Here is a 13,217-nt window from a genome sequence, read left to right as displayed (position 1 = left end):
TTAGTGACTAATGAAAATAGTGCTCATAGTAACATGAGACTAATTCAGATCTTGGATACTTCAGTAGAAGAGGTCTGAGCCCAAAAGCGACAAGGGGATAATTTAGGCAGCAAGATTACAAAACAGGACTGGTCATACGGGTCTGGTTATAACAGTTTTATTTTTACAAACTGAATTATAATTAAATAGGTTAAATCAGGTAATTTAGAAGAAATGTGTTGGTATATATTTATATTTTAAGATACTGCACCAAGGAAGTTTACATTAATGGGAACAATTTTCATTATCCAGTAACCAATCACTGGTAACATTGAGATAGAGTTAATAACCTGCACATTACACACAAATGGGAGTCTGCATGCAACTCACTGGCTCCAAACAAGTGACCTAAATGACTTTGACACGGGAAATGCAGGTTGGAGTCCTGAGCTGGAGGAGCCCAGATATTCCTGTGAAGGTGAAAGCAGGTCTTCTTATGCTCCTCTTTATAATATTAACATTCAGGGTTTCAGGTCTCTTCAGTCGGATTACATATTAAGCAAACTATGCTGCTATATGAAAACTACATCTAAAATCTTCACTAGAGTGTTAAATCTTCAAGCCTCTAAATTAAGACGTCTAAAAAAGTTCAAATTGCAATACTCAACAATCAGGGCCAAAATTATGCTAAAACCAAGCTTACAAAAAAGCATTTGAGATAGTAGGAACTACAGACTCCCTTGTCTGTTCCACACTCCCCTCCAACCCCACCACGCCTGCCACTTTTCCCTGTAACTGCAGGAAGTGCTACACCTGCCCCCACACCTCCTCCCTCACTCCTATCCCAGGCCCCAAGAAGACTTTCCACATCAAGCAGATGTTCACCTGCACATCTGCTAATGTGGTATACTGTATCCGCTGTTCCGTTGTGGCCTCCTCTACTTTGGGGAAACCAAGCGGAGGCTTGGGGACCGCTTTGCAGAACACCTGCACTTGGTTCACTCTAAACAACTGCACCTCCCAGTTGTGGACCACTTCAACTCCCTCTCCCACTCCTCAGACAACGTATCCATCCTGGGCCTCCTGCAGTGCCACAACGACACTACCCGAAGGTTGCAAGAATAGCAACTGATATTCCATCTGGGAACCCTGCAGCCCAATGTGGACTTCACAAGCTCCAAAATCTCCCCTCCCCCTACCTCATACCAAAACCAGCTCAGCTCATCCCCACCTCCCTAATCTGTCCTTCCACCTATCCCCTCCTCCCACCTCAAGCTCCATCCTCATCTCCTACCTACTACCCTCATCCCGCCCCCTTGACCTGTCCATCCTCCCTGGACTGACCCATCTCCTCCCTACTTCCACACCTACACTCACCTTTACTGGCTCCATCCCTACGTCTTTGACTTGTCTGTCTCCTCTCCAACTATCTTCTCCTCTATCCATCTCTCCCCATTTATTTCAGATTCTCCTCCCCCTTCCACGTTTCTGAAGGTGGTCTAGGCCCGAAACGTCAGCTTTCCTGCTCCTGTGATGCTGCTTGGCCTGCTGTGTTCATCCAGCCCTACAACTTGTTATTTCAAAAAAGCATGCCTTATTAGCAAAGCACCCCTTCATCCAAATACTTTCCTGAATATTTAAAATTAACCCAATGAAGACGTCATTGCTGAAAAAAAGGATCATTTTCTGCAAACGTCTAAGGCATCTCACCAACGTTGAATACCTAATAATGCATCACTGGACAGATAACTAAATCTAAGTCTGAATGTGAAGCAATTATACATAAAGCATTGAACATATTACATGTAAAACAAGAGTTCAAGTACCTTGTAGATCAGAAGCATGATCTGACTGCTTCTCTCCAAGATTAATTGATCTAATATGATGAGGACTTTCAACATCAGGAGACTGAACAGTAAGATCACCTGAGGTTCCTGAAGTCTGTGACAAATTTCCTTGTGATGAATGAGGGCTATTTGTTGCTCTTTTAAGAATTGGAAGCCTACAGAGAGAGGGGAAAAAAAAAGAAAGATTGCTGTAAGGAAATAGTTCTCAGTTCTGTTGAAATCATGGCAGCACAGTGGCTCAGTGGTTAGCACTGCAGCCTCACAACACCAGGGACCCGGGTTCGATTCCAGCCTCGGGCGACTGTCTGTACGGAGTTTGCACGTTCTCCCTGTGTCTGCGTGGGTTTCCTCTGGGTGCTCTGGTTCCCTCCCACAGTCCACAGATGTGCAGGTTAGGTGGACTGGCCATGCTAAATTGCCCGTAGTGTTCATGGTTATGTGGGTTCTCGGGGGATGGGTCTGGGTGGGATGCTCCGAGGGGCAGTGTGGACTTGTTGGGCCGAAGGGCCTGTTTCCACAATGTAGGGAATCTAATCTAATCTGATCTATTTGTTACCAAGTTTAGAAGAGAAGGGAACTGAGGGAAGAATTGCATTGGAAGATAGCCTCACTTCATCCTGAGCAAACAAAACAGATATCAGCAGAATTAAAAAAAAAGGTGAAGCCCAGATCTGGATGTCCTTCTTACCACTATTTCCAAGGAATTTAATTTTTGCCAGTAGTGCAAAGAAGGTAAGAGTGATTCACATGAAGGAGGCCCAACTCAGCACTAACTTCAAACAGTATTTTTTTTGCTGCAATAAGAGCCTTAGCTTGCTGTGTAGGCGTCACAAATTTATGGAGATGTAAATGCTCATGAAGGTGGTTTTAGTGTGCAGAACTGTCTAGCCTCTACATTGTTTTTGGAGGAAATATAAGTCTGCCTGTTGAGAATTCAAAAAATCCATTTTGGACAACTACAACAGCGTTTGTTGACATTACTGGTTGGCTATTTTCCACAACCCAAAGTTAACTCAGCAGGGTAGCTGTGTGTTCACAGTTTAACGGACAGCTGAAGGTGGTTATTAAGAAGATTGGTAATCTTTGCGGCAGTTTCTATTTTGGCAAGGGATTAAGTACTTTAGGGGCCTTTAAATCTATGAATGAGCTTCCATGAACAGAAAAATTGTTTATTACAGACAGGTCTGTAGCAAATATTTAGATCGCAAACTAGTTCCCGAGATCGACTAATGCTGGCTACTGGCTGAATGGGCATGTAGAATATCAGCTTTAAAAGTATGATGCTTGAGTGAAAGAGAAAAAAAGTGAGTTGTGCATTTTCAAAATTTAACCGATTCAGTTTCATATGTAACGTAATATTTAGCACATTGTGCTGCTAGCAATTTGATAATTAAAAATATTAAATGATTCTTCCATCATTCTGAGGTGCAGAATGGTGTGTAGTAGAGATCACGGATGGGGTAATGACATATGAGAAGGACTAGGTGCCTTATATGAGCAAAAGGAACTGAGAACAAGTCTTAGAAAAGAGATGGGCCATTTGTATTCAGCAACCCTTCAGATCATGTGCCTTATCTGCATTTAGGCGGCAGGCCTTACTATATTCTGTAACTTTACCTCAAATTCCTCAGAATGTAAATCATGCATTTCCCAAGGCAGGGGAGTCAAATTGAGAAATTTCCCCAATTCAAACAGCCTGCATCATGAGTGAAAGTTCAGTCCAAAAAGAGTTCAGTGAGCAGTTAGGGTAATAATAAAAAATAGAGTTGGAGATCACAAGTAAAAACATCCATATTACAATCACTGGCACAATAGGTTGACTAACATAGTACATGAATCTTCTGAGGGTCACTGTCACACTCTTGCAGATAAATTCTTTCTCCAAATAATTTTGAAACCAGCAGCCAATGCACTTTAATATATGTACTCTGCAATAGGATTTGGACAGCAGTATTTGTTACACATCCCCAACTGCCATTGAATTGAGTAGCTTACCACACAATTTCAGGGGGCAGTTGACAGCCATTACTTACCCAGCATTTGATGAAACTGAATATTGAAATAAGTATGGCTCCATTGAACCTTCCTCCTTTGGCAAACTTTTGACAAATTCTGAATATTGTTGTCCTGGTTCATATAGCTTGGTATTTTCACAAAGAGATTGACAGTTAACAGGAAGTGAGACTACTTGGGCGTGCTGCATCTGAAACAAGTTGACTGTCACCTGAAAGAGGCAGTTATTTTATTGAAATACTTTCTGCAAAAGGTAGTAGTACTGCAACTTAAATGACAATGTTTTTAAGTAGTAAGAAGATTTATGTGAAGTTCACAAACGTATTCTTTCTATAAAAAAGATAACCGCACAAGCATTATTTGCAAAACACAAGCTTACCGATTTTAATGTGAGATCACATTGATAGACTAATTCACGTAACTGTGTAAGAATATCACTCTTGATGTTTTCCATATTGCTTCGTTTTTCATTGGCATCTAATATAGAAGCTTTGAAATGTTCTTCAGCTTCTTCAGCCTGCAAAAGTTTTAAATGATCAATTTTGCATGGATCCAATTTTCATTGTCACAAATATTCGAAGTAACAGAATATTTAAAGGCAGGGTTTCCCAAGTTCTAAAGCAGAAATGACTGTCAACAAACTCAGGCCACTCTGACAGCTGTGCAGCCTCTGAAAAAAGAAATTGTTTTTCTTGGACAACATATCTGATCAACTTCTCAGAGATCCCACTCCTGCTGCGTGAGAGCCTCTGTGAAAAGACAAGTTCATTCTGCCCACCCTTACGTCCATTGTTCTGAGGGAGGTGGGAGATGGCAATATAGAAAGTGAAGGGAATGCAAGATGAGCGTGAAAATGGGCTTACACCAGATACAAGTTTGGGGTGCACAGATTTAAAGGAAAAATAACTGTCCAGACAACTTTAACCTTTGATCTCCGTGAGGCTTTAAATGGATTATTTGAATGAAATCTTCATTCTGCACCTCAGAATGATGGAAGGATCAATTAATATTGTTAATTATCAAATTTCTGGCAACACAATGTGGCAAATATATGATTCTACGTATGAAACTGAATCAATTAAATTCTGAAAATAGACATTCCCAAAGATGACAGATCAACAAAAACTGTAGCAGTTTATAATAGTTAAAAAAAATTACTTTTTGTAAGGCATCTTCTTCCAGTTTTCTTTTCTTTTCAAGATATCTGTTGTAATTTCCAGTTAGTCCACTACTGAAACTCAGATGTTCCTCTTCTGCTCGAATTGTAGAAGACCTGGCCTTCTCATATTCTTCCTGGCGTTGAAGGTACAATAGATTTGCTTTCCTGTGGGATGTTTCTGCTTCATGCTGACAAGTACATAAAATTAACAATGTTTAGAGAATAGGCAGTTCTTTTAAAAACAATTAATGAGGAGCACATCAGAAATTTGGTTAAATTTAAAAATTGCATTATAGAAAAACTGAGACACAACTTGAGAATATAAAACATAGTACCATTTTTCTTTGTTCTCGCTGCCACTGCTCTTTAATTTCTTTACGTTGCTTATCCAGTTCATTTCTTCGCAACAGAAGTGGCTGCAAAAACACAGAGAAACAAAGGTGCTGTTTTAGAACAACATTTAACAACTTTGAGTTTTAAAAAAATTGTAAAAATCATGGGTTCAGACAATCATATTTCAAGAGTTAAACTACAATTTTCAGGTGTTGATAACTGTTTGAAATAATCCCACATTCAAGATTATGGCAATATGAGCTAACTTCACATGCTCAAAAAACACAAACTGGGAATAAGTTACCTGGATGAGGTGCTAAACAGAAAGGAGGAGAAAAATAAACTCTTCATTTCCCATACTATTACTGTACATCTTTTAGCAGATCACTTGCTTATCTACTTAAGGATAGTCTTATGGAGACCAAAAGTGATAGAAAATGAGACAAAGAAATGAAAATCATATTTTGAAAATTATGAAGAAGCTGCAATGGTTTGATAAGCCTTGGAAGAACCAATAAATCAATTAGGAAATAAACTCGAAACAAAAGTCAAGTTAGTATTTGGTGCATACAAACTTCACTAATTAGATTAGATTAGATTAGATTAGATTCCCTACAGTGTGGGAACAGGCCCTTCGGCCCAACAGGTCCACACTGCCCCTTGAAGCATCCCACCCAGACCCATCCCCCTATAACCCACACACCCCTGAACACTACGGGTAATTTAACCTGGCCGATCCACCTAGCACGCACATCTTTGGACTGTGGGAGGAAACCGGAGCACTCGGAGGAAACTCACGCAGACACGGGGAGAATGTGCAAACTCCACACAGACAGTTGCCAGAGGCTGGAATCGAACCTGTGTCCCTGGCGCTGTGAGGCTGCAGTGCTAACCACTAAGCCACCGTGCTGCCCCAAATATTAGTATTTCAACAGGAAACTGGTATAATGAAATACCAGTAAATATGAATTTATAATAACGAAACATACCCATTCGTTGAAACAAGAACTTTCCTCTGCAAAATAAAGTTAAACCAAGCAAATATCCCACCTGAATAAATTTATTTGATTGGAGGCCTGCTCCAGTTTGAAGAACAGTCTGACAGTACTCCACATCATAGTCAAAAGCGGACATGTACACTGATTGAAATGGCATGTGTTCCTGTTTAAAAATAAAATAAAAATATATGATCCAAGTTAATAGAAAGATGTTTACACAGACATTAAAATCAAGTTTCAACTTCATTTCCAACACTAAGTTAGAGATTCAAGTTTGAAAAAATTATATTCCTAAATCAAAGATGAGTTTATGCTCAAGTAACTCTTCCCAGTTTCTCTTTCTTGAACGATACAGACAATGTTACAATTCAAGTTTGATCGCATAAACACGTCATAATTCTGACGGCCTAAATTTTTCAAATTCTAACACCATTAAAATGTCTAACCCAAACTCTATTTGCTTGGAAACTTCACAAACTAGGGAAGGCAGTGCTGCTGCAGTGACTGGGTGCCCCTGAACTGAACAAACTCCTGCTGTGAAAGAAAGTGAAACTTGCTTCTGAACGAAACTCTCGATGCTTCATAACTGAACTTTGAATTCTCTGCTTTGAAGGCAAAGCAAAGCTAACGGCTTAATTCTTTTCTACATTATCTGTCACAAACCCAAGTACAAACATCTTATTCTACTGATACTCCAGGGATTCTCCCAAGCCCTTGTTTGCAGTCACATTTCCTTTTGGAACTGGCACATTTAGGTCTTGAATGACTGTGACCTTTAGTTTATATATTTAAAAAAAACTTCACAGCATTAGCCCATATGCTTTACTTTTTAAAAACAATCCAAATACCAGAAAGTTAGGATCTGTAAAATGTATCATCTCATCACAAAAATGGTAATAGAGCACATTTATTTTAAAAAAAGTAGGAAACTACAAGACACAAAAACAGAAATTTGTGCAAAAGGTCAGATCTGGTAGCATCAATGGACAGAAATCAGAGTTAACATTTCGGATCTGATGACCCTTCTTCAGAAACCCTTCCTCAGAAGCCACAGGTCATGTTAGTTTAACATGGGAAATTATTAGAATCCATTACTAAGCAAGCAAAACACACTCCATCAGAGTCAACAAGGTTTTATGAAGGTAAATCATGTTCAACAACGTACTAATTTTTTGAAGATGTTGTAAACAATGAGGATAAAAGTGGTCCTGCAGATATAGTATACCTGGACTTCTGGAAGGCATTTAACTAGATGTCGCACAGCAAGTTAACATACAAGGTCAGGGTAATTCATTAGCTTGGAGAGAAAATTAGTTAAACAACAGAAGACAGAGCTGGGATAAATGGGTCTTTTTCTGGTTGGCAAGATATAACTAGTGGGGTGCCAAAGGGTTTGGTCCTTGGGCCCTAACTGTTTACAATCTGCGCTAATGAACGGGATGTAGGGATTGAAAGACTGAAGGGTTATGGACAGAGGTAGAAAGTGGAATTAAGGCCGAGACAAAAATCAACCATGATCACATCAACTGGTACAGCAGACTCGAAGAGTTGAATTGCCTACTCCTAGTCCTAATGCTTTTGCTCTTTGATCAAATTTTGATCAGAAGACTTTTAGCTCATCTATCCTACCAAACCGATCATCCTTTATCCCTTACTGGAGGCAGCCTTATCAATTATAAGCTTTAATAACTATTACTCTGAATGAATTACCCTTTTGACACTTCCTAAAAAAATCTGTGCCTGATTTACTACTGCAGGAATTTTGCACATGTATGCAATGCCCAATCACTCCTAAACATGAGTGAATCATATGAATTGCTCACTTACTAAATCCCAAATCTATAAACTTTTTCTTGATTTTGTTCATGGGATGTGGAAGTTAATGGTAGGCCAACATTTATTGCCATCCCCAATTGTGTAGATGGAAGTTAAGGGTTAACTATACTGGAATCTGGAGTTACATGAAGGCCATATCAGGTAAGGATGGCAATTGGTAACTTCACTAAAGGACAACAGTGAACCAGAGGGATTTTAATGATAATCCAACAGAGATTACATCGGTTCCATTAGGCCAGTTCTTTAAGAGAAAAAAAACAAATTTTACCATATATGACAGTGAATTTCTTACTCACGTCCCTGGAATATTAGCCTGGGAGTCTGGGTTACTAATTCAATGACATTACCACTATGCCATTTGTCTACAGGTCATGAAATTGCTTTGGGAAAAACAGAATGTTGAGAACTGAGCAGCACATTTTACAACAGTACTTGTATTCCCCAATGTTAGGTGATGTGATGATGTTTACCTGTTGCCCAATAAAGGTCTTAGCTGACTCTGCCAATTTTGAAAAGCTTCTTGCATATTCCATATCTGGGTGTTTAAATAAAAATAAAAAAAAGTTAGAAATAAAATTCATTTACAGGATGACAGTGTTGCAGCTAGGCAAGGATTTATTGACCAGCCCTCGTGGCCGAGAAGGCAACTCAGAGTCAAACATATACTGCTGTGGTTCTTCAGTCACATGTAGGCCAGGCAGGTAAAGGTGGAAGATTTCCTTCCTTAGAAAGGCATCAGTGAACCAGATGGGCTTCTCTGACAATGGTTTCATGGTCATCATCAGATACTAATTCCAGATTATTTTTTAAATTGAGTTCAAATTTCACCATTCACCATGGTGTGGGTCCCCAAAACATTACCCGAGAGTCTAAATTAATACTGTAGTGATAATACCATTAGGCCATTGCCTCCCCACCAGACAACGATACCAAAGCAAAGATGGGGTTGATAATAGGAACCAAAAATGTAATCCTCTTGAAGAGGCACACAGCATTCTTGAGGTACTAAATGTGTACTTTGCAAGGAAAGAATGCCAAAGCCAAAGCCAAAGGGTATCACAGCTACAGAAGCTTCCGTTGTCAAGGAAGATCTGCCTACTGAGTCAGTGTGGGTGGAAATTAGGAACAGCAAGGGAGTAGTCACCTCGTTAGGGGTTTACTACAGGCCCCCCAATAGCAGCAGGGAGATTGAAGAAAGCATAGGTCGACAGATTTTGGAAAAGTGTGGACGTAGTAGGGTGGTTGTAATGGATGACTTTAACTTTCCTAATATTGATTGGAACCTCCTTCGAGCAGAAGATTTGAATGGAGCTGTTTTTGTAAGGTGTGTTCAGGAGGGTTTCCTAACTCAGTACGTTGACAGCCCGACGAGGGGAGAGGCCATTCTAGACTTGGTGCTCGGAAACGAGCCGGGGCAGGTATCAGATCTTGTGGTGGGAGAGCATTTTGGTGATAGTGACCATAACTGGCTCACATTCTACATAGCTATGGAGAAGGAGAGGATTAGGCAAAATGGGAGATATTTAATTGGGGAAGAGGAAACTATGATGCGATTAGACATGAGTTAGGAAGCATGGACTGGGAGCAGTTGTTCCATGGTAAGGGCACTATAGACATGTGGAGACTGTTTAAGGAACAGTTGTTGCAAGTGATGAGTAAATATGTCCCTCTGAGACAGGCAAGAAGGGGTAAGATAAAGGAACCTTGGATGATGAGAGCGGTGGAGATTCTTGTGAAAAGGAAGAAGGTAGCTTACATAAGGTGGAGGAAGCTAGGGTCAAGTTCAGCTAGAGAGGATTACACGCAGGCAAGGAAGGAGCTCAAAAATGGTCTGAGGAGAGCCAGGAGGGGGTACGAGAAAGGCTTGGCAGAACGAATTAGGGAAAACACAAAAGGCATTTTACACTTACGTGAGGAATAAGAGAATGGTCAAAGAAAGAGTAGGGCCAAACAGGGATAGCATAGGGAACTTGTGTGTGGAGTCAGAGGAGGTAGGGGAAGCCCTAAAATGAGTTTTTGCTTCTGTCTTTACGAAAGAAATGAACTTTGTAGTGAATGAAACCTTTGAAAAGCAGGTGTGCATGCTGGAATGGATAGAGATAGAGGAAGCTGATGTGCTGAAAATTTTGTCAAACATTAAGATCGACAAGTCGCAGGCCCGGACCAGATTTGTCCTCGGCTGCTTTGGGAAGCGAGAAATGCAATTGCTTCGCCACTTGCGAGGATCTTTGCATCCTCGCTCTCCACTGGAGTCGTACCTGAGGACGGGAGAGAGGCAAATGTAATTCCTCTCTTCAAGAAAGGAAATAGGGAAATCCCCCGCAATTACAGATCTGTAAGTCTCACGTCTGTCGTCTACAAGGTGTTAGAAAGGATTCTGAGGGATAGGATTTGACGACCATCTGGAAGAGCATGGCTTGATCAAATACAGTCAACACAGCTTTGAGGGGGGCAGGTCAAGCCTCACAAACCTTATCAAGTTCTTCGAGGATGTGACTAGAAAAGTTGACGAGGGTCGAGCTGTCGATGTGGTGTATACGGACTTCAGTAGGGCATTTGATAAGGTTCCCCATGGTAGGCTCATTCAGAAGGTCAGGAGGAATGGGATACAGGGGAACGTAGCTGTCTGGATACAGAATTGGCTGGCCAACAGAAGACAGTGAGTGGTAGTAGAAGGAAAATATTCTGCCTGCAAGTCAGTGGTGACTGGTGTTCCACAGGGATCTGTCCTTGAGCCTCTACTGTTTGTAATTTTTATTAATGACTTGGAGGAGGGGATTGAAGGATGGGTCAGCAAGTTTGCAGACGGCACAAAGGTTGGAGGTGTCGTTGACAGTATAGAGGGCTGTTGTAGGCTGCTGCGGCACATGGACAGGATGCAGAGATGGGCTGAGAGGTGGCAGATGGAGTTCAACCTGGATAAATGCGAGGTGATGCATTTTGGAAGGTCGAATTTGAAAGCGGAGTACAGGATTAAGGATAGGATTCTTGGCAGTGTGGAGGAACAGAGGGATCTTGGTGTGCAGATACATAGATCCCTTAAAATGGCCACCCAAGTGGACAGGGTTGTTAAGAAAGCATATGGTGTTTTGGCTTTCATTAACAGGGGGATTGAGTTTAAGAGTCGTGAGATCTTGTTGCAGCTCTATAAAACTTTGGTTAGACCGCACTTGGAATACTGCGTCCAGTTCTGGTCACCCTATTATAGGAAAGATGTGGATGCTTTGGAGGGGGTTCAGGGGAGGTTTACCAGGATGCTGCCTGGACTGGAGGGCTTATCTTATGAAGAGAGGTTGACTGAGCTCGGAATTTTTTCATTGGAGAAAAAGAGGAGAGGGGATCTAATTGAGGTATACAAGATAATGAGAGGCATAGATAGTCTCTGGCTATCAACTCTATTTCCCAGGGCAGAAATGGCTAACACGAGGGGTCATAGTTTTAAGCTGGTTGGAGGAAAGTATACAGGGGATGTCAGAGGCAGGTTCTTTACACGGAGAGTTGAGAGAGCATGGAAAGCGTTGCCAGCAGCAGTTGTGGAAGCAAAGTCATTGGGGTCATTTAAGAGACTGCTGGACATGCATATGGTCACAGAAATTTGAGGGTGCATACATGAGGATCAATGGTTGGCACAACATCGTGGGCTGAAGGGCCTGTTCTGTGCTGTACTGTTCTATGTTCAAAGTTACAATAATGGGAAAGGCAGTATGGTTATTAGACAGGGTAGAAAAGTTAGTGGCAGGCTAAGTCTTCAAGTTATTCAAGCCCAGATGAAGTGTATCCTAAGTAGCAGAGAGAAACCTGCTTTGCAAATTGCGAAGATTCCAGTCAAAAATTTTCAATTCCCATTAGGTATGGCTGAGAACTGAAAGATTGCAAATATCACAAAAATATGCTTCAAATAAAAAAGGCACAGTTTATAGAGCTTTAGAAATAGACTATTTAGTCCAAACAATCCATGTTAGTGCTTATGCTCCACCGGAACTTCTTCTCGTATTTCAAAAGCGAACCATCAACATAAACCTCAGCTCCTTCCTCACTCACATTCTAAAGTCAGTCATATAGCACAGAAATAGACCCTTTGGTCCAACCAGTCCATGCCAACTGTAATTTCAAACTAAAAACTAGTCCCATCTGCCTGTGCTTGACCCATATCCCTCCAAACATTTCTTAATCATATACTTATCTAAATGTCTTTTAAATGTTGTAATTGTACCTGCCTCCACCACTTCTTCTGGCCGTTCATTCCACAGATGAACTGTAAAAGAACTGCCCTTCATGTTTTTTTTAAAAAACTTTCTCCTCGCACCTTAAAAAAAACCCCCACTCTCAAAATCCCGCACTCTAGTAAAGAGACGCTTGCCTTTAACTTTATCTATAGACTCCTGATTTTATAAACCTCCATAAGGTTACCATTCAACCTCCTACACTCATGTAAAAGTCCCAGCCTCTTCCTATAACTTAAACCCTCCATTGGGACAACATCCTGGCAAATCTCTTCTGAACTCTACTACTTAGTAATATCCTTCCTTAAACAGGGAGGCCAGAACTGTATACAGTACTCCAGAAAAGGCCTCACCAATGTCCCGTACAACTTCAACAAAATGTCCCAACTCCCATACTCAAAGGTCTAAACACTGAAGGCAAGCGTGCTAATCACCTTCTTAATCACTGTATCTCTTGATGATGCAAACTTCAAAGATTTACATACTTGAATCCAGAGGTGTCTGTTCTTCAACACCAACCAAGGCCCTCCTTTTAACCGTATAAGTCGTCTTTGTTTGATTTTACCAAAATGCAATTCCTATCCAGTCTCCCGTTAAATGCATCCATACAACTCAGTTCAATTATTTCCTATAGTAGCCAGTTTCACATTCCCTACACTAGATTTCTTCTAAATTCTCCATTTGATTTCATCATCTACCTCATCTTTGTAAGCCCCAGTTTAGCTCTTCCCATAAAGTAGATAGAGAATCTTTTCACTTAATCAAAAGCTTTCATAATTTTAAAGATTCCTATCATGTCACGTTTTATACTGTTAGAGAGAAAAGAAGT

At 40.8% G+C, this 13,217-nt stretch overlaps 1 protein-coding gene across 2 annotated transcripts in view; it reads right to left on the bottom strand.

The window, feature by feature from the left end:
- Positions 1-13,217, bottom strand: part of LOC125456155 (rho GTPase-activating protein 29-like) — a 113,554-nt gene that overhangs the window by 38,311 nt on the left and 62,026 nt on the right. For both annotated transcript variants that reach the window (XM_048538943.2, XM_059648064.1), the window contains exons 8-14: positions 8,636-8,700; positions 6,382-6,492; positions 5,334-5,414; positions 4,998-5,186; positions 4,219-4,356; positions 3,860-4,050; positions 1,806-1,981 (exon numbers count right to left, since the gene is read on the bottom strand). In XM_048538943.2, the coding sequence (XP_048394900.2) occupies positions 1,806-1,981; positions 3,860-4,050; positions 4,219-4,356; positions 4,998-5,186; positions 5,334-5,414; positions 6,382-6,492; positions 8,636-8,700 (951 nt within the window). The remainder of the gene's footprint in view (positions 1-1,805; positions 1,982-3,859; positions 4,051-4,218; positions 4,357-4,997; positions 5,187-5,333; positions 5,415-6,381; positions 6,493-8,635; positions 8,701-13,217) is intronic.

This window comes from Stegostoma tigrinum, chromosome 8, assembly GCF_030684315.1.
Source record: "Stegostoma tigrinum isolate sSteTig4 chromosome 8, sSteTig4.hap1, whole genome shotgun sequence".
Classification (NCBI taxonomy): domain Eukaryota; kingdom Metazoa; phylum Chordata; class Chondrichthyes; order Orectolobiformes; family Stegostomatidae; genus Stegostoma; species Stegostoma tigrinum.
This window is presented reverse-complemented; position numbering and strand designations above follow the sequence as displayed.